General features: G+C 37.2%; 2 protein-coding genes across 2 annotated transcripts; both read left to right on the top strand.

Annotated features, from left to right (window-relative positions):
* Window positions 1-242: 242 nt before the first annotated feature.
* LOC124247384 (olfactory receptor-like protein DTMT) lies at window positions 243-1,193 on the top strand. Its single transcript, XM_046676597.1, has one exon. It carries the CDS (start codon window positions 243-245, stop codon window positions 1,191-1,193), a length of 951 nt encoding a protein of 316 aa, XP_046532553.1.
* Window positions 1,194-16,839: 15,646 nt separating this feature from the next.
* On the top strand, window positions 16,840-17,784 carry LOC124247385 (olfactory receptor-like protein DTMT). Its single transcript, XM_046676598.1, has one exon. It carries the CDS (start codon window positions 16,840-16,842, stop codon window positions 17,782-17,784), a length of 945 nt encoding a protein of 314 aa, XP_046532554.1.
* The last annotated feature ends 8,404 nt before the right edge of the window (window positions 17,785-26,188 follow it).

Here is a 26,188-nt window from a genome sequence, read left to right on the forward strand (position 1 = left end):
CTAATGGATAAGAATGTTTTAGAAAGGACAGAATACTGTTATCTCATAAAGAGAAATGAAGAAAATAAGTCATTTCCAATTATAGAGATTCTGAGTTTAGAGATTGTGATTATTGTGATGAGGGTGATATAAAGTACTTTTACAGATCATCTAACAGACCATGTATCATAAAACTATGTTAATTTTTAATTCAGGTCTTAATGGGCACTATTATTTCTTCCTAAAGATACTGGAGACAGAGCATGGCAGGAAGGAATCAAACTGTCATCTCAGAGTTCCTCCTGCTGGGACTGCCCATCGAGTCAGAGCAGCAAAACCTGTTCTATGCTTTGTTCCTGGCGACGTATCTTACCACGGCCCTGGGCAACCTCCTTATCATCATCCTCATTCGCCTGGACTCCCACCTCCACACGCCCATGTATTTGTTTCTCAGCAATTTATCCTTCTCTGACCTCTGTTTTTCCTCTGTCACAATGCCCAAGTTTCTGCAGAACATGCAGAGCCAAGACCCGTCTATCTCCTATGCTGGCTGCCTGACCCAGATGTACTTCTTCCTGTTTTTTGGAGACCTGGAGAGCTTCCTCCTTGTGGCCATGGCCTATGACCGCTATGTGGCCATCTGCTTCCCCCTGCGCTACAGCACCATCATGAGCCCCAAGCTCTGTCTCTCCCTGGTGGTGCTGTCCTGGGTGCTGACCATGTTCCACGCCCTGATACACACCCTGCTCATGGCCAGATTGTGTTTTTGTGCAGACAGTGTGATCCCACACTTTTTCTGTGACATGTCTGCTCTGCTGAAGCTGTCCTGCTCTGACACTCGAGTCAATGAGTTGGTGATATTTATCACGGGAGGGCTCATTCTCGTCATCCCATTCCTACTCATCATCCTGTCATATGCACGAATTGTCTCCTCCATTTTCAAGGTCCCTTCTGTGAGGGGTATCCATAAGGCTTTCTCTACCTGTGGCTCCCATCTCTCTGTGGTGTCGCTGTTTTATGGGACAATTATTGGTCTCTATTTATGTCCGTCAAGTAGTAATTCTCCTGTTAAGGAGATTGCCATGGCTGTGATGTACACTGTGGTGACCCCCATGTTGAACCCCTTCATCTACAGCCTGAGGAACAGAGACATGAAGGGAGCCCTGGGAAGAGTCTTTTTCAAAAAGAATATTCTCGTCTGTCTCTGGTGGTGAAGTGGGATTTTTACATAATATTATCTTGTAGATATATTGATATTAATATTGGGATATTGACCCAGACTTTGTTTTTACCATGCAACTTTCTGTTGAAATGACATACTAAATAATTGTCCAATAAGTAAATGAGATGAAGTGAAGGTATGTTGTTGAACTTGGAAAGGGGATCGCAGTGACCTGCTAGTAAGGTCTTTCTTTTTGTTATTCTTAGGTGACCTTAAGGAAGCATCATTTAAAAACTTTTAATTGATCTTTGTCTCCAGTTGTTAAAAAACCAATTTATCATGTGTTATTTGTTTTAACCCAACTCTGCTTTTAATAACTCTCTCCTCCCAGGTGAATACTGACTAAAACTCAAACATTTTACTCCTCTGCTTACCTCTGCTAAAGTGGACTTTTCATTGTTAAATACAGAGTTTTACTTACTTATTCTTGAGCAAGAGCTCACAGCATTCTGTCTCTTAGCCTTTTCTTCTGATTTATTTTCATGTATACATCATCTTTTTGACCTTACCTGAACCTCAAGTGAACTTTCTATCTCCTTTGCTACAATATTTAGTTTGTCTTTACCTGGGAGCTAACTCATAGCTGGGGCCCTAAACGTTACTCCCTCAGGTATGGGGAAGGAAGCCAGAGTCTGGTAACAACTTCACTCTTTCAGGATGTCTCTCTCCTGCTTGATATTTTGGAATTTATCAACAAATTTAACATCCATGATCTTCTACTCTTGTGATGATTCCACAAAAGAATCTTATCACCATTTTAAAGATTGAAAAATTTGATGACTTACCAAGGTCCCAGAGTGGGTTGGTGTTGAGCTTATTTACTATCTCAGGCTAACTGATTTTAGGGTTTCTTCTCATTTCTTTTCACCTCAGAAACATGGGGGGAACAGCCATTGATTTTTCACTCTTGACTCCACATATGGCAATGTCCTGGTTTTCAACCCTGGCCTATTTGTTTCCTTATTGTCTCCTTTAAATGATGGCATCTAAACCCATTGTTTTAATGTTCTCATATATCATTGCTTACCTCCATATCTCTATCTGCAGTATAGACCTTTCTCCAGTTCCCAATTTTAATTTGCATCTTCATAGTAGACATCTCCACTTGATGCTCCTTGAGGACTTCGATCTTTATGTGCAAAAATTGAACTCTTTATATTTTTCCCATCTGCTTTTTTAATATTCCAATTGTTTTTTAGCTTTATTGAGGTATAACTGATATGCAAAAATTCCATACATTTAATGTATACATCTTGATGAGTTTGGACATTTGTGTACATCTGTGAACACATCACCACAAACAAGGGACTAAATATATCCATCACCTTCAAGAACTTCTTGTGGTTGTTTCCCCTTTTTTTGTAAGAACACTTAACATGAGATCTCTCTACTTAACATGTTTTAGACTGTACCATAGCATATTATTAATTGTAGGTACAATGTTGTACAGCAGATCTTTAGTACTTATTCATCTTACATAACAGAAATTTTATACCCATTAAAAAGCAATTCTGAATTTCCCCCTCCCTTTCGCCCCTGACAACCACCATTCCATTCTCTCCCTTTATGAGTATGACTATTTTAGATAACTCATATCAAAAATAGAATCATGCAATATTTATCCCTCTGTGAGTGGGCTATTTCACTAGGTGTGATGTCCTCTGGGTTCATTCATGTTGTCATAAATGTCAAAACTTCTTCCTTTTTTTTTTTTTTTAAGGCTGAATGATATTCCATTGTATGCATATAACACATTTTCTTTATCCATTCATCTGTTCATGGACATTTGGATTGTGTCCATATCTTGGCTATTGTGAATAATGTTGCAATGAACATGGGAGTACAGGTATCTCTTCAAAGTCTTGATTTCATTTCTTTTGGAATATGCCCAGAATTTGGATTGCTTGATCATACAGTAGTTATATTTTTAATTTTTGAAGGAGCCTCCATACTGTTTTCCATAGTGGCTGCATCATTCTACATTCCCACCAACAATGTATAAGGGTTCCTTTTTCTCCACATTCTCTCCAACAGTTGATATCTTTTTTTTTGTACTACCCATCCTAACAGATGTGAGGTGATATTGTAGTTTTGATCTGCATTTCTGTGATGATCAGTGATACTGAGCACCTTTTTCATACCTGGTGGCCAGGTATATGTCTTCTTTGGAGAAAGGTATTTTGAATTTATGTGCCCACTTTTAAATTGAGTTATTTGTTTTTTTGCTGTTGAGTTGTAGGATAATCTTACATATTTTGCATATTAACTCCTCATCAGAATGATGGTTTGAAAATATTTTCTCACATTGCATAGGATGCCTTTTCACTCTGTTGATTATTTCCTTTGCTGTGTCGAAGCTGTAAAGTTTGATGTAGCACCCCCCCCCCCAAAATGAAATACTTAGGAATAAATTTAACCAAGAGGTGAAAGACTTATATACTGAGAACTATAAAACGCTGATGAAAGAATGTAAAGCAGACACAAATAAATGGAAAGATATCCCAGATTCATGGATTGGGGGAATTAAAAATGTCCATATCCATAGAATGATCTACAGATTCACTGCTGTCCCTATCAAAATCCCAGTTGCACATTATTTTCTTACAGAACTATAAAAAACAATCCTAAAATTCCTATGGAACCACATCAGACCCCCACAAAGCCAAAGTAATCTTGGGCAGGAAGAACAAAGCTAAAGGTATCACACTTCCCTATTTCAAAATATATTACAAGCCTACAGTAATTGAAACAGTAAGATGCTGGCATAAAGATGGACATATAGACCAATGGAACAAAATAGAGAACCCAGAAATACATCTATGTATGTTTGATCAACCAATAATTGACCAGCATGCCAAGAACATGCAATGGGAAAAGGATAGTCTTTTCAGCAAATGCTGCTGGGAAAACTGATATCCACATGAAAAAGAATGAAATTGGACCCTTATCTTACACCATACACTAAAATTAACTCAAAATAGATTAAGGACTTAAATGTAAGACCTGAAACTATAAAACTCTTTGAAGAAAACATATAGGGAAAACATCTTGACATTTGTCTTGGCAATGATTTCTTGGATTTGATACCAAAACACAGGCAACAAAGCCAAACATAGACCACTGGGACCACATCAAACTATATTCCATTTCTTGATACACTTTATCTTTCATTTAGTTACGTAAGGAACCATTTGTGTATGTAAGTATGTCTATATGTGTATGTATATATGTATTTACAAAAAATATTATTGTTCATACAGGTTTTATTTTTCTATTTAGTATTATGTTTCCTGATTGGTTTAATATTCTCCATGTGTTACTTAAGGTAGAGTAGTTGCTATAACAGATAAACCCTGAAACCTCAGTGGTGTGATACCAAAAATTTTTTCTTGCTCATGTGAAATCCAGTTGGCCCTGGGATGTTGGGGGTGGTGTGTTTCATGCCATCAGGCTAATGGAGGCTCTGAAATCTTCAACATATGGTTTCCACAGTCACCTCGGGTGTTGAAATTCAGTTGGAAGAGGACAATGATAGAGGACCACTTGGAAGAGTTTTGTTGGCCAGGCCTAGAAGTGACATACACCACTTTGACCTACATTTCATTCTCCAGAGCTCAGCCACATCACTGAACTTAGATGCAAAGGGCGAGGGGTAGGGGATGTGGTGAGAGATTATGTCTTCACAGACTGCTATATTCAAACCTGTACTATAAAATTCAGGAGCATAAACTCTTAATATAAACTCAGCTGCCTTGACCACACTAACTCAGGGAAGTTGCAGAAAGTAACTGTAAAGTCTAGAAAGGGAGCTAAGAGTGACTAAACAATATACTTTTAGCTGAGGCCATATAATTTACTGTTTGAGTTGAAATGGTAACATTATGTAACTAGAATACATGAGCAAAACCAGGAAATTAACATTAGCATATTGCAATCCAAGTAAGGCATAGACTTTACTTGGATTCTACTAGTTTTTTCATGCACTCATTATTTTTTACGTCTTTGTGTATAATTATGATATTTTATTACATGTATAGATTCTTATAAACACATCAAAATCTAATTTCAGAACCATTGCCTCATCACAAAGGATCTCTGTGTTACACTTTCATAGTCCAACCTGGAAGGTGTTTTGAGAGTAGAAGGGTCTAAATAATGGGCATAAGCTGGGACTGTATAGGGCGAACTGGTATATATGGTCATCTTGTGTTTAGCTTAAGTGATGTAATCATAGTTGCTCAAGAAACAACAGGCGAGAAAGAGAGAGAGAAAGAGAAGAAATGAATGAATGAAATATGAATCCCTCATATGCTGTGCAGGGATTTAATGATTAGAGGTGCAGTTTTTTCCTTGTGCCACAGGCCTCCAAATATTGGCATATGTTTCATTGGTGCTTTACTAAAGAAGTATTAGCTGTTTCAAGAATGAAAGAAAAACTGGCTGCATTTGACTTACTGAAAGACAATATGTCATTATATAATGGGACCTCTTGCTAGGGGATTTTCAGGGTAAGTGTGAATATGTGAAGTTTTTACCTAGCATGCTACCTCTAGAATCTAAACCACACCTGGGCTGTAACTCAACTCTGTTATATCTGGCTGATTCCTTTAAGACCTGGGCCCAATATTTTGTTCTCTCAGTGTCCTCCTTCCCCTTAACACACCTCTTCCTACAGGATATAATAAGTTTGTGCACATGTAGGATATATGAGCTGTTTAAGTACATTTTAATGGGTAGACAGTAATTTCTTTGTGTAAGCAGGGTTAGAGTTGGGAAAGCTTGATAAGACCAAGAAAGGAAGGAATGGAACATGCTCAGTCTATGGCAAGACTGGGAATTGCATGAAGTGTTTCCTTGTCTATATTGAGGCTAGATTCTGATAAACCTGGTGTAACAATTGTAGACATGACTCAGTCTCCACTTTATGCCTCTAACATATATATCTAGTGCTATAAATTTCTCTCTAAATACTTCTCTCAATAAGTTGCCTTTTCATTTTCTTTTTTTAAATATAAGGATAATCACAACAGCTTTATTCTTTTTTTCAAATTTTTATTTATTTTTTAATTGCAGTAACATTGGGTTATAACATTATATAACTTTTGGATGTACATGATAATATATTTCAAATTCTGTTTTCTTTAGTTGAAAATATTTTAAAATTTCCTTTGAGATTTCTTCTTTGATCCATGTGTTATTTAGAAGTGTTGTTTAATTGCCAAGTATTTAGGGATCTTTCCAGGTATCTCTCTGTTGTTGATTTCTAGTTTAATTCCATTGTGGTCTGATAGCAGATATGGTATGATGTCTATTCTTTGACACCTGTTATGGTGTGTTCTCTGGCCAGAATGTGGTGTACCTTGGTGAATATTCCATGTGAACTTGAGAAGAATGTGCATTCTGCTGCTGTTGGATGAAGTAGTTCATAGATGTCCATTATATCCAGTCGATTGATGCTGTTGTTGAGTTCAACTACAGTTTTACTGTTTTTCTGGCTGCTGGCCCTGTCCATTTCTGAGAGAGGGGTGTGGAAGTCCCCCACTGTATTTGTGGATTAATTTGTTCCTTTTACGCTTCTAACGTTGTCCTTCTTGGTCTCTGTGGTCCATTGATGTACTTCAGCCATGCGCTGGTATTTTCACAGTGGTGTCTTGTCTATGCATAGTTGTAGTTGGTCTTCTTGTGAGGGAACTAAAGTCGGGAATGATGTATGTTATCATCTTGATGATGTTACTCCACAAATATCTTCTTACAGATTTTGACTTGCCTTTTCACTCTTAATGGTATCTTTTGATGACAAAATTAGAAGAAATTTTAAATGTAGACCTTTTAATCAATCTTTCTCTTTATAATTAGTGTTTTTAATTACTTTTAAGTGAAATCTTCCCCTTCTCCAAGGTCTTGATGATATTAGTTGTTATCTTCTAGTAAATTTTATGTTACATTATGTTCTATTTAAAATCTCTCACATGTAGATGTACAATGTGCTTGCAAATAATTTTTGTATTTGGCATGAAGTAAGCAGATCCTAACTATGTGGAAAGTCAGCAGCACATTTCTAAATAACCCATGGATCAAATAGGAAAATACAAAGATAGATAGAAAATATTTTGAATTAAAATGAAAAAACAGCATATCGAAATTAGTAAGATGCAACTAAAGCAGTGCTGAAAGGAAAAAAATTTTTGTTGAGGAAGATTAGCTCTGAGCTAACTACTGCCACTCCTCCTCCTTTTTCTGAGGAAGACTGGCCCTGAGTTAATATCCATGCCCATCTTCCTCCCCTTTATACATGGGATGCCTACCACAGCATGGCTTTTGCCAAGCGGTGCCATGTCCACACCTGGGATCCAAACTGGCAAACCCCGGGCCACCAAGAAGTGGAACGTGTGAACTTAACCACTGCGCCACTGGGCTGACCCCTGAAAGGAAAATTTGTAGCATTAAAGGCTTATATTACAAAAGAACTAAGGTCTAAAATCAGTGATCTGAGCTTCCAACTTAAGGACATAGAAAAAGAAGAGCAAATTAAAAAGCAAGACAAAGAAAAGAAACAAGAAGAAGAGAAAAAGTCAGTGAAATTGAGAACAGAAAAATGAATCATAAAAATCATTGAAATCAAAGGTTGGTTTTTTGAAAAACTAAATAAAATAGATAAACTTTTAGTCAGAATCAGTAAGAGGAGAACAAAGGAAAAAACACAAACTATAAATATCAGGAAAGAAATAAGGACTATTACTGTAGACCCCTACAGGCATTAAAAGAATAGTAATGGTATATTATGAACAATTCTGTGCCCATAAATGCTAAACTTAGATGAAATGGATAAATTTGTTGGAAGACACAACTTCCAAAACTCATTTGCAAAGAGTAGCTAACCTGAATAGTCACTTTTATGAAGATATTACATTTGTAGACAAAATCCTTCTGACAAAGAAAACCTGGGGGCAAGATGGCTTTAATGGTTAATTATATGGAGCACTTTATGAAGAAATAATACCGATACTATGCAACCTCTTCCAGCATAAAGAACAGGAGGAAATACTTCCTAACTTATTTTCTGAGATCCTGATACCTACACCATATAAAGATATTATAAGAAAACTACACACCAATATTCCATGTGAACATAGACACTAAAATCCTCAAAAATGCAAACAAATGAAATCTAACAGTGCAGTATGTGAAAAAGATAATACATCACTATCAAGTGGAGTTTATTATGGGAATGAGAAGCTGTTTCAAAATTCAAACAATAATAAATCTAAACGATCATATCAAGAACTAAAGGAAAAAAAAGGATGATAAAAAAACATGGTGTGAGACTTCAAAGAAACCATTTAATTAAAACCATATTCCAGGATGTCAGCAACATAGTGGAGTGAGCTGTTTCCTTTTCCCTCCCACTTTGAGCTACAACTAAATGGACATTCATTGAGGAGTGGGGGAAACCCACACAGCACAACAGGATGCCTGAGAGACCCTTGCAGCTATACATCTGAAGGTGGATTGACTGTCCCTCTGGGAAGCGGTAGAGATAGGTGAGAACTCCATGCCCTTCCTGAGCAGCCCTGTGCATGTGCATGAATGCTTTACAGCCTTGCTTGAGCATCCATAGTACCTCTGTGCCCTAAAAGTGGGAACACACCCCAGGGCAACTGTAGGAAGAGATGGTGGCAGCCCTTAGCCTGCTCATGATAGCTTTCCCAGTGGTGGGGGAACCCCTGAGAATGGAAAGAAGACAAGGGTGCCTACTCTCACTACTCCTATTCAACATACTACTGGAGGTTTTGGCTAGAACCATTAGACAGGAAAAAGAAATAGAAGGAATCCAAATTGGAAAGGAAGAAGTGAAATTTTCACTGTTTTCAGATGACATGATTCTATATATAGAAAACCCGAAAGAATCCATCAGAAAACTATTAGAAATAACCAACAACTACAGCAAAGTTGCAGGGTACAAAATCAACTTACAAAAATAGTTGCATTTCTATGTGCTAACAATGAACTAGCAGAAAGAGAAGTCAAGAATACAATCCCATTTATAATCACAACAAAAAGAATAAACTATGTAGGAATAAACTTAACCAAAGAGGTGAAAGGCCTATACACTGAAAACTATAAGACATTATTGAAAGAAATTGAAGACATAAAGAAATGGAAAGATATTCCATGCTCATGACTTGGAAGAATAAAAGTTAAAATGTCCATACTTCCTAAAGCAATCTACAGATTCAATGAGATCCCAATCAGAATCCCAATGACATTCTTTACGTAAATAGAACAAAGAATCCTGAAATTTATATGGAACAACAAAAGACCTCAAATAGCCAAAGCAATCCTCAGAAAGAAGAACAAAGCAGGAGGCATCACAATCCCGAATTTCAACATAATACTACAAAGCTATCGTAATCAAAACAGCATGGTACCAGCACAAAAACAGACACACAGATCAATGGAATAGAATTGAAAGTCCAGAAGTAAAACCACACATCTGTGGAAAGTTAATCTTCGACAAAGGAACCAAGAACATACAACGAAGAAAGGAAAAATCTCTTCAATAAGTGGTATTGCAAAACCTGGACAGCCACATGTAAAAGAATGAAAGTAGACCATTATCTTGCACCATACATAAAAATTAACTCAAAATGGATTAAAGACTTGGATGTAAGACCTAAAACAATAAAATTTCTAGAAGAAAACATAGGCGGTACACTCTTCGACATTGGTCTTAGCAGTATCTTTTTGAATACCATGTCTACTCAGGCAAGGGAAACAAGAAAAAGTTAACAAATGGGACTACATCAGACTAAAAAGCTTCTACAAGGCAAGGGAAACCGTGAACAAAATGAAAAGACAATGCACCAATTGGGAGAAAATATTTGCAAACCATATATATGACAAGGGGTTAATTTCCAAAATATATAAAGAACTCATACAACACAACAACAAACAACCAAACAAACAACCTAATCAAAAGATGGGCATAGGATATGAACAGACATTTTTCCAAAGAAGATATACAGATGGCCAACAGACACATGAAAAGATGTTCAACATCACTAGTTATTAGGGAAATGCAAATCAAAACTACAATGAGACATCACTGTACACTGGTCAGAATGGCTATAATTACCAGGACAAAAACCAACTAATGTTGGAGAAGACGTGGAGAAAAGGGAACCCTCATGCACTGCTGATTGGAATGCAAACTGGTGCAGCCACTGTGGAAAACGGTATGGAGATTTCTCAAAATATTAAAAATAGAAATACCATATGATCCAGCTATTCCACTACTGGGTATTTATCCAGTGAACTTGAAATCAATTATCTGAAGAGATTTATGCACCCCTATGTTCACTGCAGCATTATTCACAATAGCCAAAACATGGGAGCAACCCATGTGCCCTTCTATGGATGAATGGATAAAGAAGATATGGTATGTATATACAATGGAATACTACTCAGCCATAAAAAAGACAAAATTGTCCCACTTGCAACAACATGGGTGGTCCTTGAGAGTATGATGTTCAGCTAAATAAACCAGACAGAGAATGACAAATAGTGAATGATTTCACTCATATGTGGAAGATAAACAAATACATGGATAAAGAGAACAGATTAGTGGTTACCAGAAGGGAAGGGGGCTTGGGGTGGGTGAAAGAGGTAAAGGGACACATATGTATGGTGATGGACAAAGATTAGGCTACTGGTGGTGAGCATGATGAAGTCTATTCAGAAATTGATAGATGATAATGTACACCTCAAATTATACAATGTTATAAACCATATGATCTCAATAAAATTATTGGGAAAAAAAGCTATATTCCAAACTGTAGTTCTGTGGGTAGTGTATGGTCACATTGCTACCAAGTGGCCCTTTGCTTTGAAAAAGGGAGATTTACCTGGAATATAAAAGCATCATCTCAACAGGTGCAGAAAAGATTCAGCATTAATTTAACCAATTTGTGATTAAAACTCTCAGCAAACTGGGACTGGAAGGAAACTTCCTCAATGTGATGGAAGAGCAACTTTTGAAAAATTGAACTAACATTATACTTAATGATGAAAGATTGAATGCTATCTCCCTAATATCAGCAGCAAAGTAAAAATGTTCACGCTCACCACTCTTATTCAGTGCTGTACTGGAAGCCCTAGGCAGGGAAAAAGGGCAAGACAAAGAAATAAAAGTATACAATCAGAAAGTAAGCCATTAAACCATTTCTATTCGTAGACAACAAGACTGTCTATGTAGAAAATACCAAAGAACATTTAAAAAGGTTCTAGAATTAATAAGGGAGTTTAGTAAGGTCATAGGATACAAGGTCAGTATATTAAAAAGTTGTTCTGTATATAAATATAAATATGTTACTATATTAAAATTATACCATATTAACTAGCAATGAACATGTGGAAAGGGAAAAAAAAACTTTAAAGTAAAATTTACAATAGCACCAAATCAGTAAATGCTTAGGTATAAATAATACACAATAGATGCAATATCTATATCTTGAAAGTCACAAAACACTGATTAAAGAAATCATAGAGATCTGAAAAAATGGATAGATATAACATGTTCTTGGATTGAAATATGCAAGATTGTTAAGATGTTGACTCTTCTGAAACTGTTCTAGAGATTCAACACAATTCCAAGCAAAATTCAAGGAGGATTTTTTGGGTACAAATTGGCAATCTGATTGTAAAATTGGTATGTAAAGCCAACTTACATAAACTAAAAAAGCAAAATTGACTTTGGAAATGAATAACAAAGTAAGAGGACTCACATTGCCTGGTTTCCAGACTTACTATTGAGTTAAAATAATCAGGAATTCTGGAAGACATAGAAATGTAGATCAATATAGAGCATATAGAATAGCTGATAGAGTCCAGAAATAGATCCATTCATATTGTCCATTGGTCATTGACAAAGTGTAAAGACAATTCAGTGGGAAAAGTCTTTCCTACCAGTGGTACTGGAAAAATTGGATTTCTATATGCAAAAAGAAAAAGAACCTCAGTCTATACCTCACATTCTCTACAAAAATTCAGTTGAAATGGATTATATTTCTAAATATTTGTATGAGTATTGGTAAAGTTCCTTATGACATCCTGTTTCCTGGAATTAGAGAAATCCCAGAGCAGGAAGCAAGCAGCACGTGGAGCAGAACTGAGGTGAGGTACTGTCAGGTTGCATCTAGTAAAGCTAGTTGAAATCAGGGCAGAGCTGGTTACTGCAACCGTGGCTAGAATGAAATAAGGCTGAGAGAATTGAAAATGGTGCACAAGAGGTGTCTCATATAGTTCTCGAGGGAGGAATAGTTCTACCAAGGGATATAATAATGGTTTCATTGAATTGGATATCGAACCTACCACCTGGACATTTTGTGGTTTTTATGTGAACCGATATGCAAAGAGCAGGATTGCCCTTCTTCCTGGGATGGTGATATTGATCACCAACGGGAAAACTGGGCTGCTCGACCCAAGTAGAGCAGTAGGACCATGTCTGAAGTTCTGGGGAATTCTTTGAGTGACACTTAATATTGTCATGTCCGATAATAAACGTTAATGAAAACTACAACAACCCACTAAGGCAAGACCAGTGAGGATGCAAATTCCCTAGGAATAAAGGTTTGCATTATACCACTATGTCAGGAACCCCATTCAGCTGAGATGATGGCTGAGGAGAAAAAGGAATGTGTAGTGAAAGAAGGAGTTATAAATGTCAACTATAGCTTTGTGATCAATGGCAGCATAAGGAAGAGCTGGAGACTAGGAGTTATCTGACACATATGGAGGGTAGTAGAGAGGATGGTCGTGGTGGAGTGCTATTAAGGTTTTCCTAGAAAGGTGGGGAGCTAAAGGTACCTCAATGGGATTCAATCTGGGTTTCCTTCCCTTCTTGGCTTGAGGATGAATTGAACATGATCTGGGAGAGTTTACCTTTTCTCCTATTCCAGTATTTTTTATATATTTGCTTATAGTTGGGTCATAGAGATCTAATCATTGTTAGCTGAAGCTGTATATCCCCTCTTGGGATGTTTATGGGGAACTGGGTTGTATGGGAGATTCTTCTACCCTGGGAATCTTTCTGAAATAATGTGTCCTTAGCGATACTTCATCAAAGACCACTGATGGCTTCTTTTTGCTCACAAGATAAAGCCTGCCACAATCTAATATATTTTAGGATATTCAGAGTTTGGTCCCCACTTGTTTTTATGGCTTCTTCAGCCTTCTTCCTTCACCTCCCAAAACATAGGCTCCACCCCCACAGCACTACTGTCCATTTCCTAAACAGGCAGGGATTAAACATCCACACTTGAACTTTTCCTCAGACCCAACTTCCCCCAAAGTATAGTCAGTTGTAATCAGTGACTGTAATCAGTCACTGCTCCAGGACTCTGAGAGCATTTGTCCTAGGGAGGTCTTGGGTAATTATTTTGTCTTTAATGCATTCCTCCAGGATCTAGACTCCTCTGGGATTCAGGGCTACCTAGACCAGGGATGTATAGAATGGGACATGTGGGAAGGGATGTTTCAGCCACAGGTGATGACTACAGAGGCTGTTACTTCACATCCGTTAGTGAATAAAGGGGAACAGAATCTTGGGTCAGAATCTTGGAGTCACCCTCAGGCACACTGGGTAAGTTGGGCAGAGGGTGAATGAGCTGGTCCCTTAGTGTCCTTTCAACCTGGGGGTCCTGTTTTCCCAGGTTATATGATCTGCAGGATAGTTTTTCAGCTATGGTAACCTACCTCTTCTCCACCTCTTTGCCTCCCAAGATTTCTCCACATTCCAGAAATGTTTTGATTAGTGTTGATCAATTATAATCTTTTTATTAAGGATAGCATTCATAAATATTACTTACCATGTAATGTATTCCCACAATGTTGTATAATTTCAACATAATGACAGCTCTTTTGTTATGCTTTAACATAAGTTCTGAGTCTTTGCTTATTTTAGAATCACCTCAAGACTTTAAAACTTTGCACTGACCTCCTCTCAGAGACTGTGATTAAATTTATCTTAGGGAGCCCAGTAATCCCTATTTTAAAAGCATCATATATCCTTACTACTCACTGTGTCATCCATGAACCACAGCCTTGGAATTTCCTGGGTGCAGATTAAAATGTAGGAGCTGGATTACTAAATCAGAATAAGTGTTTTGCTAGAACTCCCAGGTGATTTGCATGGATATTAAATTTTGGAAGCACTGCCCTAGGTGACTCTTATGTACAGTTCAGGCTGAACACTACTAATTTAGTGGGTAAAGAAGATGAGAGGCTCATTACATCACCAGTTGCAGGCTTTCCAAGTGTTGTCTCTGGTTTGTGGGCCCCAGTCATGCTCTTGATGCAAGAGTTGGGTCCCAGTCATTTACCAAGAAAGCCAAATTCTGAGAACCAGGTGTATGATTTTCCCTACATGTTTCTTCCCATTGTAATGCCAGTACATACAGTCCAAGTGTAAAAACTGTTAATGTGGCCAGATCAAACAGCCTCAAGGGATGAAAATCCCAGCAGTTAGACTCAGTTATGTCTGTAATGAAGAAACTTCTAACTTTTCTTTCTTTTTCTTTTTCTTTTTTGTGAGGAGATTGGGTCTGAGCTAGCATCTGTTGCTAATCTTCCTCTTTTTTTCTCCCCAACGTCCCAGTGCATAGTTGTATATATCCTAGTTGTAGGTCATTCTAGTTCTTCTATGTGGGATGCCACCACACCACCGCTTAATGAGTGGTGCGTAGGTCTGTGCCCAGGATCCTAATTGGTGAACCCTGGGCTGCTGAAATGGAGCATGCTAACTTAATCACTTGGCCACGGGGCTGGTCCCCCAATATTTGTTAATGCTTCTCCTCTGCTTTCCTTGTCAGCCTTGAGGCACATTGAGGTGTATTAGTCAGTGTTCCCCAGAGAAACAGAACCAATAGGGGCTTATATCTATATCTATCTATGTATGCTTATACATACATATCTATTATCCATATTACCTCTAGTAGTGAAAAGAATAACGTATCTGAGATACCCTAATATTTTCAATGGGTAAAAAATTGCATCCATAAATTCTGTAATAAAGTGTCAAATTTAGTGCTAAATGGTTGAGGCTAGTGAGATCTTGTTCTGGGAGGATTTAGTAGGAGTAGTGATTCTAACTTAAAAGGATTTTTGCTGCCTTTCAAGTTGTAGAAATGCATGTCTCAGCCTGAAGCACAGCCAATAAATATTTATGAAACATCAGCTACGTCCCGGTACTGTGCCAGGTGCTAGCTCTGCTGCAGTCATAGAGCAGACAGGACCTATCCTGCATGTAGTTTACAATCTTGTATGGAAGGCAGCTATAAGCAATAATCCCAATGGCATTGCATGATATAGGTACAAACACAGGAAGCTGTGGAAACACAGCAGTGGGTTCTCTCCTGGTCAAGAGAGACATGGAAGGTTTAGCGGAGTGATATGTACTATACCTGAAGGATAGGTATGGGCAAGCCAGCTGAAGAGGGAACAGAGGGAAAAAGATGAGAGGCAGCAGGAACGGCAGGTGTGAAAAACTGGAGGCAAGATTGTTACTTTTAAGTTCAATATTGGTGTCGAGTGGAATGTGAGTTTCATAGTGGGGCCAGATGAAACTGTGGAGGTATGCAAGGGTCATGAATCACCTTTTGAAAGGAATTTTGCCTTGACACGAATTTTACCTTTATATTAAGAGCAATGAGATTCTATAAAAACATTAAGGAGAACGATGATCAGATTTTCATCTCAGAATGCTGCAGTGTGAATGAAGGATATTGAAGGAGAAGGGTTTAAGCATGGAAGCAGGAAGATGAATTACAAGATTGTTCCAATAGTACAGACAAGATACGATGTCAGCCTGATCAAGGGTAGTGATGGTCTCCTCCATTACTAAGGAGGGAATGAATGAGAAAGAGAATTAATCTATAGGACTTGTTGACAGATGGGATGTTGATGATGAGAGAAAGGAGAGAATAAAAGAAAACATTCAGGTTTTTGACTGGAAAACCTGAGTCTCTTTTACTGAGATATGGGAAACTAGAGGAGGTGAGGATGGGAGAGGAGCAAGGGGAGATCATGAGTTTCTCTGGGGATATGTTGAGCTCAAAATGCATGTGGTACATCCACAAGATAATCATAAGCAACTGAGTATACAGTTTTATAGGTTAGAGAGTCATCTACACCTGAAGTTTAAATGGTAATCAAAGCAGTTCAAGTATGGTGGTTTTTTTTTTTTGTGGTATATGTAGAATTATGAGAGAACAGTGTTTAGGAAAAAGCCCTGAGGAACATCAACATGTAAGATATTGACAAAGCAGGAGTCAATCATTGTTACTGAGGATGTCTGACCAGGCAGGTATGAGGAAAACCAATACATTTTGTGTCTCAGAAGCAGATGGATGCGAGTTTTAGAAAGGATGGAAAATTTTTACCATTTAAAGAGAAATGAAGAAAAGACGTCATTTCCAATCGTAGAGATTCTGATTATAGAGATTGTAATTATTGTGATGAGAGTGATACAAATTATTTTTGCAGAACATCTAACAGACCATGTATCATGGAAATGTGTTTATTTTTACATTCATGTTTTAATGGATACTATTATTTTTTCCTTAAGATACTGGAGACAGAGCATGACAGGAAGGAATCAAACTGTCATCTCAGAGTTCCTCCTGCTGGGACTGCCCATCGAGTCAGAGCAGCAAAACCTGTTCTATGCTTTGTTCCTGGCCATGTATCTTACCACCATCCTGGGAAACCTCCTCATCATCGTCCTCATTCGCCTGGACTCCCACCTCCACACGCCCATGTATTTGTTTCTCAGCAATTTGTCCTTCTCTGACCTCTGTTTTTCCTCTGTCACAATGCCCAAGTTGCTGCAGAACATGCAGAGCCAAGAACCATCCATCTCCTATGCTGGCTGTCTGACCCAAATATACTTCTTCCTGTTTTTTGGAGACCTGGAGAGCTTCCTCCTTGTGGCCATGGCCTATGACCGCTATGTGGCCATCTGCTTTCCCCTGCACTATACTACCATCATGAGCCCCAAGCTCTGTCTCTCCCTGGTGGTCATGTCCTGGGTGCTGACCACGTTCCACGCCCTGTTACACACCCTGCTCACGGCCAGATTGTGTTTTTGTGCAGACAATGTGATCCCCCACTTTTTCTGTGATATGTCTGCTCTGCTGAAGCTGTCCTGCTCTGACACTCGAATTAATGAGTTGGTGATATTTTTCATAGGAGGGCTCATTCTCGTCATCCCATTCCTACTCATCATCCTGTCCTATGCACGAATTGTGTTCTCCATCCTCAAGTTTCCTTCTGGTGGGGGCATCTGCAAGGCTTTCTCCACCTGTGGCTCCCATCTCTCTGTGGTGTCACTGTTCTATGGGGCAGTTATTGGTCTTTATTTATGCCCATCAGCTAATAATTCTCTTGATAAGGAGATTGCCATGGCTGTGATGTACACTGTGGTAACCCCCATGTTGAACCCCTTCACGTACAGCCTGAGGAACAGAGACATGAAGGGAGCCCTGGAAAGAGTCTTTTGCAAAAACAAAATTCTCTTCTTTCTATGACGGTCAAGGTTTGGATTTTTTACATAGGTTTATCCAGTAGATAAACTGATATTAATATTGGGGTATTGACCCAGATCTTTTTTTCCAATGCAGCTTTCTCTTAAAATGATATAGTAAATGATTGTCCCATAAGTAAAAGCAATGAAGTCCAGGTATGTTGTTGAATATGGAAAGGTGATCTTGGTGACCTGATAGCAAGATCTTCCTCTTCGTTATTCCTAGGTGACCCTGAGGAAGCAACATTTAAAAACTTTTAATTGATCTTTGTCTCCAGTTATTAAAAAAGTAATTTATCATGTGAATTTTTTTTAACCCAAACTCTGCTTTAAATAATACTCTGTCCTCCCTTGTCAATACCGACTAAAACTCAAACATCTCACTCCCTTGTTTACCTCTGCTAAAACAGACTGTTGTTGAGTACAGATTTTTACTTACCTCTTCTTGAGCTAGGGCTCACAGCACTCTCTTAGCCTTTTCTCCTCTGATTCATTTTCATGTCTATATCATCTTTCTGACCTGACCTGAACTTCAAGTGAACTTTCTATCTCCTTTGCTACAATGGTTTAGTTTGTCTTTACCTGGGAGCTAACTCATAGCTGGGGCCCTAAAAGTTGTTCCCTCAGGTATGGGGAAGGAAGCCAGAGTCTGGTTAACAACTTCACTCTTTCAGAATGTCTTTCTCTTGCTTGATATTTTGGATTTTATCAACAAATTTTACAACCATGATCTCATTCTACTCTTGTGGTGATTCTACAAAGGAATCTTATCACCATTTTAATCATTGAAAAATGTGAAATTTGATGACCTGCTAAGGTCCAAGCGTGGGTCAGTACTGAACTTAGGATCTCGGACTATCTGATTTTAGGGTTTATTCTTCTCACTTCCCCCACCTCACAAGTAAGAGGAGCAGCCATTGATTTTTCAATCTTAACTCCATGTATGGTTTTGTCTAGGTATCCAACTTTAGTCCATTTGTTTCCTTATTGTCTCCTCTAGTGGATGGCATATAAATCCATTGTTTTATTCCTCTCATATTTCTGCTTACCTCCACATCTCTATCTGCAGTATAGGCCTTTCTCCAGTTCCCAATTTTAATTTGCATCTTCATGGTAGACATCTCCACTTGATGCTCCTTGAGCACTTCAGTCTTTCCATGAAAAAACTGAACTCTTTATGTTTTTCCCAAGTTTTCTCTTTGTTTATACCCCATTTCTTTTTTAGCTTCATTAAAGTATAATTGATATCCAAAATTTTGCTTACGTTTAAGGTATACATGTCGATGAATTTGGACATATGCATAATCCATGAACACATCGCCACAACCAAGGTACTAAATAGATCCATCATCTTCAAGAATTTCTTGTGTTTTCCTTTTTGTCTTTTTTGTAAGAAGAACACTTCACATGAAATCTATCTTATTAACATGTTTTAGACTGTAACATAGCATATTATTAATTGTAGGTACTATGTTGTACAGCAGATCTTTAGTACTTACTCCTCTTACATAACGGAAACTTTATACCCATTGAAAACCAATTCTCAATTTCCCCTTCCCTTTGGCCTCTGATAACCACCATTCCATCTCCCCATCTATGGGTATGACTATTTTAGATAACTCATATCAAAGATGGAATCATGGAGTATTTGTCCTCCTGTGAGTGGTTTATTTCACTTAGCATGATGTCCTCTAGGTTCACCCATGTTGTCATAAATGTCAAGATTTCTTTCCTTTTTTTAAGGCTGAATGATATTCCATTGTATGCATATACCACATTTTCTTTATCCATTCATCTGTTGAAGGACATTTGGATTGTGTTCATATCTTGGCTACTGTGAGTAATGTTGCAATAACACGGGAGTGCAGGTATCTCTGTGAGATCCTGATTTCATTTCCTTTGGGATATACACAGGATTAGGATTGCTTGATCATCCAGTAGTGCTATTTTTAATTTTTGAAGGAGCCTTCATACTGTTTTCCCTAGTGACTGCATCATTCTACGTTCCAACCAACAATGTATAAGGGTTCCTTTTTCTCCATATCCTCTCCAACATTTATATATATATTTTTGATACTATTCATCCTAACAGGTGAGAGGTCATAGCTCACTGTGGTTTTCATCTGCATTTCTGTGATGATTAGTGATGTTGAGTACCTTTTTCATATTCCTGGTAGCTAGTTGTATATCTTCTTTGGAGAAAGGTCTTTTGAAGTCCTTTGCCTATTTTTTAATTGAGTTATTTGTTCTTTTGCTATTGAGTTGTAGGAGAATCTTACGTATTTTGCGTATTAACCCCTCATCAGAATGATGGTTTGCAAATATTTTCTCATGTTGTATAGGATGCCTTTTCACTCTGTTGATTATTTCCTTTGTTGTACAAAAGCTGTAAAGTTTGATGTAGCATCAAAAAGAATAAAATGCTTAGGAATAAATTTAACCAAGAGGTGAAAGACTTGTATACGGAAAACTACAAAACACTCTTGAAAGAATTTAAAGCAGACACAAATAAATGGAAAGGCATCTCAGATTCATGGATTGGAAGAATGAAAATTGTTAAAATGTCCATATTCCCAGAGTGATCTACAGATTCACTGCAATCCCTATCAAAATCCCCATTGCACTTTCTTTTTTTACAGAACTAGAAAAAACAATCATAAAATTCATGGGGAGCCACATCAGACCCCACAAAGCCAAAGCAATCTTGAGCAAGAAGAACAAAGCTAGAGGCATCAAAGTTCCTGATTTCAAAATATATTACAAAACTACAGTATTTGAAACAGTAAGGCACTGGCATAAAGTTAGATGTATAGACCAATGGAACAAAATAGAGAACTCGGAAATAAATCTATGTCCCTATGATCAACTGATATATGAACAGCATGCCAAGAACATGCAGTGAGAGAAGGATAGTCTCTTCAACAAATGGTGCTGGGAAAACTGATATCCACATGAAAAAGAATGAAAGTGGACCCTTATCTTTCACCATACACAGAAATCAACTCAAAATAGATTAAGGACTTAAATATGAGATCTGACACTGTAAAATTCTTTGAAGAAAATATAGAGGGAAAACATCTTGACATTTATCTTGGCAATGATTTCTTGGATATGACACCAAAATACAAGCAACAAAACCAAACATAGACCAGTGGGACTACATCAAACCATATTCCATTTCTTGATTTGCATCGCCTTCCATTTAGTTACCTACAGACCCGTTTGTGCGTATGTGTGTGTATGTATTTATTAAAATGGATTATTGTTCATACAGGTTTTCTTTTTCCATTTAGTATTATGTTTCCTGATTTAAAAAAAAATATTCTCCATGTGTTACTTAAGGTAGAGTAGTTGCTATAACAGATAAACCCTGAAACCTCAGTGGTGTGATACAACAGATATTTTTTTCTTGCTCTTGTAAAATCCAGTTATCCCTGGGATGTGGGGGGTAGTATGTTTCATGCCATCAGGCTAATGGGGGCTCTGAAATCTTCAACTTATGCTTTCCATAGTCACCTCAGGTGTTGAAATTCAGTTGGAAGAGGACAATGGTAGAGGACCACTTGGAAGAGTTTTGTTGGCCAGGCCCACAAGTGACATACATCACTTTGTCCTACATTTCATTCTCTAGAACTCGGCCACATCTCTGAACTTAGATGCAAGGGGTGGACAGGGGGCAGGATGTGGTGAGAAATTATTTCTTCACAGACCACTCTATTCAAATCCGTACTACAGAATTCAGGAGCATAAACTCTTGATATACACTTAGCTGTCTTGGCCACATTAACTCAGGGAAGTTGCATGAAGTAACTGTAAAGTCTAGAAAGGAGGCTAAGAGTGACTAAACTGTGTACTTTTAGCTAAGAGGCCATGCAGTTTATTATTCAAAGGAATACATACATGAAAAATTTTTATTTTGAAATAATTATAGACTCCCAAGAAGTTTAAAAAATAGTACAGAGAGGTAATTTTTACCTCACCCAGGTTCCTCTGATGGTAGCATTTTATATAAGTAGAATATCAGAGTGAATCCGGGAAACGGACATTGGCATATGACAATGAACTGGACCATTGACCTTACCTGGATTGCACCAGGTTTTGCGTGCAGTTATTCTTTTTTTTGTGTCTTTGTGTAAAGTTTTTGATATTTTATTACACGTATGGATTCATATAACCATACTAAAATCAAGTTTCAGAACTGTTCAAAGGATCTCTGTGTGTTACACTTTCATAGTCCAAACTGGAAGATGATTTGAGAGTAAAAGGGGTCTAATAATGGGCATAAGCTGGGACTGTATAGGGCAAACTTGTAAGTATGGTCATCTTGAATTTAGCTTGTATGAATGTAATCATAGATGCTCAAAAAATAACAGGTGAGACAGCGAGCAATGGAGAGGAAATGAATGGATGAATTACGAATGTCTCACGTGCTGTGCAGGAATTTAATGTTTAGAGGTACAGTTTTTTCCTTTCTGCCACAGGCCTCCCAATGTAGGCATATGTTTCATTGGTGCTTTACTAAAGGAGTATTAGCTGTTTCAAGAATGATAGAAAAGCTGCCTGCATTTGACTTACTGATAGACAATATGTAATTATATAATAGGGCACCTTGCTAGGGGATTTTCAAGGTAGTCGTGAATATCTGATATTTTTACCTAACATGCTGCTATTAAAATCTAAACCACGCCTGGGCTATACTCAACTGCACTGTGTCTGGTGATTCTTTTAAGACATGGACCCAATCTTTTGCTCTCCCAGTGTCCTCCTTCCCCTTAACACAGCTCTTCCTACGGGGTATAAGTTTGTGCATATGTAAGATAAATGAGCTGTTTAAGTACATTTTAACGGGTAGGTAGTAAGTTCTTTGTGTAAGCAGGATTAGAGTTGGGAAAGCTTGATAAGACCAAGAAAGGAAGGAATGGGACATGCTCAGTCTATGTCAAGACTGGGAATTACATAAAGTGTTTCCTTGTCTATATTGAGGCTAGATTCTGATAAACCTGGTGTAACGATTGTAGACGTGACTCAGTCTCCACTTTATGCCTCTAACATATATATCCAGTGCTATAAATTTCCCTCTAAATACTTCTTTCAGTAAGTTGCCTTTTCATTTTCTTTAGTTCAAAGTGTTTTAAAATCTCTTTTGAGATTTCTTCTTTGATCCATGTGTTACTTAGAAGTGTTGTTTAATTGCCAAGTATTTGGGGATTTTTCTAGGTATCTTTCTGTTGTTGATTTCTAGTTTAATTCTACTGTGGTCTGACAGCAGATATTGTATGATGTCTATTTTTTTTACATTTTATATGGTGTGTTCTGTGGCCAGAATGTGGTGTACATAGGTGAATATTCCTTGTGAGCTTGAGGAGAATGTGCATTCTGCTGTTGCTGGTTGAAGTAGTTCATAGATGTCCTTTATATCCAGTTGATTAATGGTGTTGTTGAGTTCATCTATGTTTTTACTGATTTTCTGGCTGCTAGATCTGTCCTTTTTTGAGAGAGGGATGTGGAAATCTCCAACTATAATAATGGATTCATCTATTTCTCTTACTCTTCTAATGTTGTCCTTCTTGGTCTCTGTGGTTTATGGATATACTTCAGCCTCACTCTGATATGCTGCTATTTTATTTCTTTTTTTCTTTTTTTTTTAAAGATTGGCACCTGGGCTAACATCTGTTGCCAATTTTTTTTTTCTGCTTTATCTCCCCAACCCCCCCCCCCCCCGCCCCCCGTACACAGTTGTGTATCTTAGTTGCAGGTCCTTCTAGTTGTGGGATGTAGGATGCCGCCTCAATGTGGCCTGATGAGTGGTGTCATGTCCTCGCCCAGGATCCGAACCCTGGGCTGCTGCAGTGGAGCGTGCGAACTTAACCACTCGGCCATGGAGCCGACCCCTGCTGCTATTTTCACAATGGTGGCTTGTCTATGGATAGTTGTAGTTGGTCTTCTTGTGAAGCAACTGAAGTCGGGAGTTATTTATGATATCATCTTGATGACATCACTCTGCAAATATCTTCTTACCATTTGTGACTTGCCTTTTCACTCTTAATAGAATCTTTTGGTGACAAAATTAAAAGAAATTTAAATGCAGACCTTTTAATCAATCTTTCTCTTTATAATTAGTGTTTTTAATTACTTTTTAGAAGGAAATATTTCCTTTCTCCAAGGTCCTGATGATACTCTTTGTTATCTTCTAGAAGATTTATGTTTTATTCTATTTTCAAAATCTATCACATTTAGATGTACAATATGCCTGAAAATAATTTTTGTATTTGTTATGAAGTAGGCATATCCCAAATATTTGGAAAATAAGTAGCACATTTACAAATAAATGATGGGTCAAATAGGAAATTACAAGAATAATTAGAACATATTTTGAATTAAAATTGAAAGACAGCATATCAAAATTAGTAGGAGGCAGCGAAAGCAGTGCTGAAAGGAAAATTTATAGCATTAAATGTTTATATTACAAAAGAACTAAGGTCTAAAATCAATGATCTGAGCTTCCACCTTAAGGACATAGGAAAAGAAGAGCCAATTAAAGCAAGAGAAAGAAAGGAAATAACAAAAATCAGTGAAATTGAGAACAGAAAAATGAAGCATAAAAATCATTAAATCAAAAGTTGGTTCTTTGAAAAACTAAATAAAATAGATAAACTTTTAGTCAGAATGAGCAAGAGGAGAAAAAACACAAAATATAAATATCAGGAAAGAAATATGAGATATCACTACAGACCCTTACAGTCATTAAAAGAATAATAATTGAATACTATGAACCCATAAATGCTACAACTTAGATGCAATGGATACATTTGTTGAGAGACATAACTTCCAAAGCTCACTCACAAAGAATAGATAAACTGAATGGTTGTTTTTATTAAGATACTGAATTTGTAGGTAAAATCCTTCTGACAAAGAAAACTCCAGGATCAGATGCCTTTACTGGTTAATTACACGAAGCACTCAAGGAAGAAGTAATACTAATTTTATGCAAACACTTCCAGCGTATAGAAGAGGAGGAAATACCTCCTAACCTATTTACTGAGGCTCTGAGACAGAGACCAGATAAAGATGTTATAAGAAAACTACAGACCAATATCCCACGTGAACATAGACACTAAAATCCTTAAAAATACAAACAAATGAAATCTAACAATGCAGTATGTGAAAAAGTAACACACCACTATCAAGTGGAGTTTATTATGGGAATGAGAAGCTGTTTCAACATTCAAACAACAATAAATCTAAACGGTCGTATCAATAAACTTAAGGAAAAACTATGTTAAAAAAAACATGGTATGAACTTCAAAGAAAATGTTTAATTAAAGCTATATTCCAAACTGTAATTCTGTGGACATGTGTATTGTCACATTGCTACTGAGTGGCCCTTTGCTATTAAAAAGAGAGATTTAGCTGAAAAAAAGGGATCATTTCAATAGGTGCAGAAAAGCCTTTGACAAAAAATTTCAACATTAATTTAAGCAATTTGTGATAAAACTCTCAGCAAGCTAAGATCAAAAAGAAATTTCCTCAACCTGATGGGAGAGCAACTTTTAAAAAATTATAGCTAATGTTATACTTAATAGTGAAAGATTGAATCCTTTCTCCTGAAGATCAGGAGCAAAGTAAAAATGTTTGTTCTCACCAGCCTTGTTCAACATTGTACTGGAAGTCCTAGGAAGTGGAAAAGGGCTATAAAAAGAAATAAAAAGTATACAGATTGGAAAGTAAGACGTTAAACCATCTCTATTTGCAGGTGATATAATTGTCTATGTAGAAAATCACAAAGAACATTAAAAAAGGTTCTAGAAGCAATAAGTCAGTTTAGTAAGGTCATAGGATACATGGTCAATATATTAAAAATTGTTATTCTGTAAATAAATATATTAATATATTTAAAGTTATATTTATTTCAACTAGCAATGAACAAGTGGAAAGTGAAAAAACACTTTAAAGTAAAATTTACAATAGCACCAAACCATTAAATGCTTAGGTATGAATAATACACAATACATACAAGATTTATATCTTGAAAATTACAAAACCCTGATTAAAGAAATCATAGAAGATACAAGAAATGGATAGATACAACATGTTTATGGATTGGAAGAGTCATTATTGTTAAGATGTTGACTCTTCTGAAAGTGATCTGAAGATTCAACACAATTTCAATCAAAATTCAAGCAGGCAGGATTTTTTGTGGTATAATTTGACAATCAGATTGTAAAATGTATATGTAAAGGCAAGAAGCTGAAAAAGCAAAATTGAATTTGGAAATGAAGAACAAAGCATGAGGTCTCACATTGCCTGGTTTCCAGACTTAGTATGAAGTTAAAATAGTCAGGAAATTGTGGTATTAGAGAAGAGAGAGAAATGTAGATCAGTATAGAGTGTATAGAATAGCATATAGA

Source organism: Equus quagga, chromosome 11 (assembly GCF_021613505.1).
Source record: "Equus quagga isolate Etosha38 chromosome 11, UCLA_HA_Equagga_1.0, whole genome shotgun sequence".
In the NCBI taxonomy this organism is placed as follows: Eukaryota; Metazoa; Chordata; class Mammalia; order Perissodactyla; family Equidae; genus Equus; species Equus quagga.